The following is a 1,514-nucleotide window of genomic DNA, read 5'->3' as shown; positions in this document are numbered from 1 at the left end:
TGTGTGTGTGTGTGTGTGTGTGTGTGTGTGTGTGTGACGCCCTCTGATGTGGCGGCGGTGCGTCTGCAGCCTCCAGAGGACAGGAGTTGGGTTTATTCGCCCCTGCATTACGGCTCAGAGCCTCACAGTGAAAGCGACACAGTAAGTTTGGGCTTCCAAACCAAAGCACTTCCTCAAACGGATCCCTGGCCGTTCAGAATCCCCTCCAATTCAAGACACCCTTGCTTATAGTTTCATTGATCCTCTGTGTCCGTTCATTCATTCATGCATCTATTCATCAAGTCAGTAAATTGAAAGGAATAGTTCCCCCAAAAATGAAAGCAGTCATTATTTACTCACTGACTTATATAATTATTCACATTATTTACTTGCTTAATTTTTTATTATAGTAATATTATACTTATTTAATTACGAAATGATTTAAAAAATACAGTATCACATTTTTAACCTTAACTCATATTTTTAGGTAATAATTTATATTAATATATATTTATATAATTATTATAAAATGTATAACATTTATAAAGATTATTATATTATATTTAGCTTGAATGCCGTCCAATGAATTGCATAATTTAGATGATAACACTTAAATTATATATACTGTATAATGTTTAATATTTATAAAGCTTATTTATATTATAAATAATTATTTTAGTTTATTGTATTTATATATTAAATTAATTATATTGTATTATATTTAAACAGATAATAGTGAATGTAATTATATATTTACATAATTATTTAATATTATTATAAAGTGCATAGCATTTATATAGTTTATTCATATTATTAATAATTTTATAAGTATATTATATATATTTAAAATTAAATATATTTAGACAGATAACAATTAAATATACATATATTTATATAATTCTATTATAATAAAATGAATAACATTTGTAAAACTTATTTATATTCTTAATTATATATGTTTATTATATCATCTTTAAAATGAAGTATATTTATAGCAGTGAAATATAATTGTATATTTATTGAATTATTTTACATTCTTATAAAATGTATAATGTTTTATAAGCTTATTTATATTATTAATAATTGTAATTATAGTATATTATATTTAAGAATAGCTATTTGGCTGGAATTCTGTCCAATGAATTGCATAATTTCCTTATTTATTTTCCAAAAGACTTGCGCACGGGTGTGTAAATAATGACAGAATGTCCGTTTTTGGGGTGAACTGTTGCTTTAAACAGAGAAGTGCTGCTGTAGATGCTGAAGGCAACAGTGTGTGTCCTTCAGATGCATTCATTAGCATGAGCTGCAGGACGCTTCAGCTGCTGAGTCAGATCACGTTCTGAGCCTCATCTCACACACACACACCCTTCTGTCTGCTCTATGTGTGTGTGTGTGTGTGTGTGTGTGTGTGTGTGTGTGTGTGTGTGAGAGAGCGAGAGAGAGAGCGAGAGAGAGAGTGTGTGTCTGTGTGTGTGTGTGTGTGTGTGAGTGTGTGTGTGTGTGAAAGAGAGAGAGTGTGTGTGTGTGTGTGT

At 29.9% G+C, this 1,514-nt stretch overlaps 1 protein-coding gene across 7 annotated transcripts in view; it reads left to right on the top strand.

Moving 5' to 3' along the window:
* LOC107596257 (phosphatidylinositol 4-phosphate 5-kinase type-1 gamma-like) overlaps window positions 1–1,514 on the top strand; it is a 48,214-nt gene that overhangs the window by 43,652 nt on the left and 3,048 nt on the right. For 3 of the 7 annotated variants that reach the window (XM_016286950.1, XM_016286952.1, XM_016286951.1), the window contains one exon: window positions 1,237–1,371. The exons of 1 other annotated variant lie outside the window; for it this stretch is intronic. In XM_016286950.1, the coding sequence (XP_016142436.1) occupies window positions 1,237–1,284 (48 nt within the window). In that variant the 3' untranslated portion in view covers window positions 1,285–1,371. Of the gene's footprint in view, window positions 1–1,236; window positions 1,372–1,514 lie in introns of those variants that run through there. 3 more of the 7 variants (XM_016286955.1, XM_016286953.1, XM_016286956.1) reach the window with 1 other exon arrangement.

Source organism: Sinocyclocheilus grahami, unplaced genomic scaffold (assembly GCF_001515645.1).
Source record: "Sinocyclocheilus grahami isolate Dianchi unplaced genomic scaffold, SAMN03320097.WGS_v1.1 scaffold216.1, whole genome shotgun sequence".
In the NCBI taxonomy this organism is placed as follows: Eukaryota; Metazoa; Chordata; class Actinopteri; order Cypriniformes; family Cyprinidae; genus Sinocyclocheilus; species Sinocyclocheilus grahami.
Note: the sequence above shows the minus strand (reverse complement) of the source record. Positions and strands in the feature narration are given on the sequence as shown.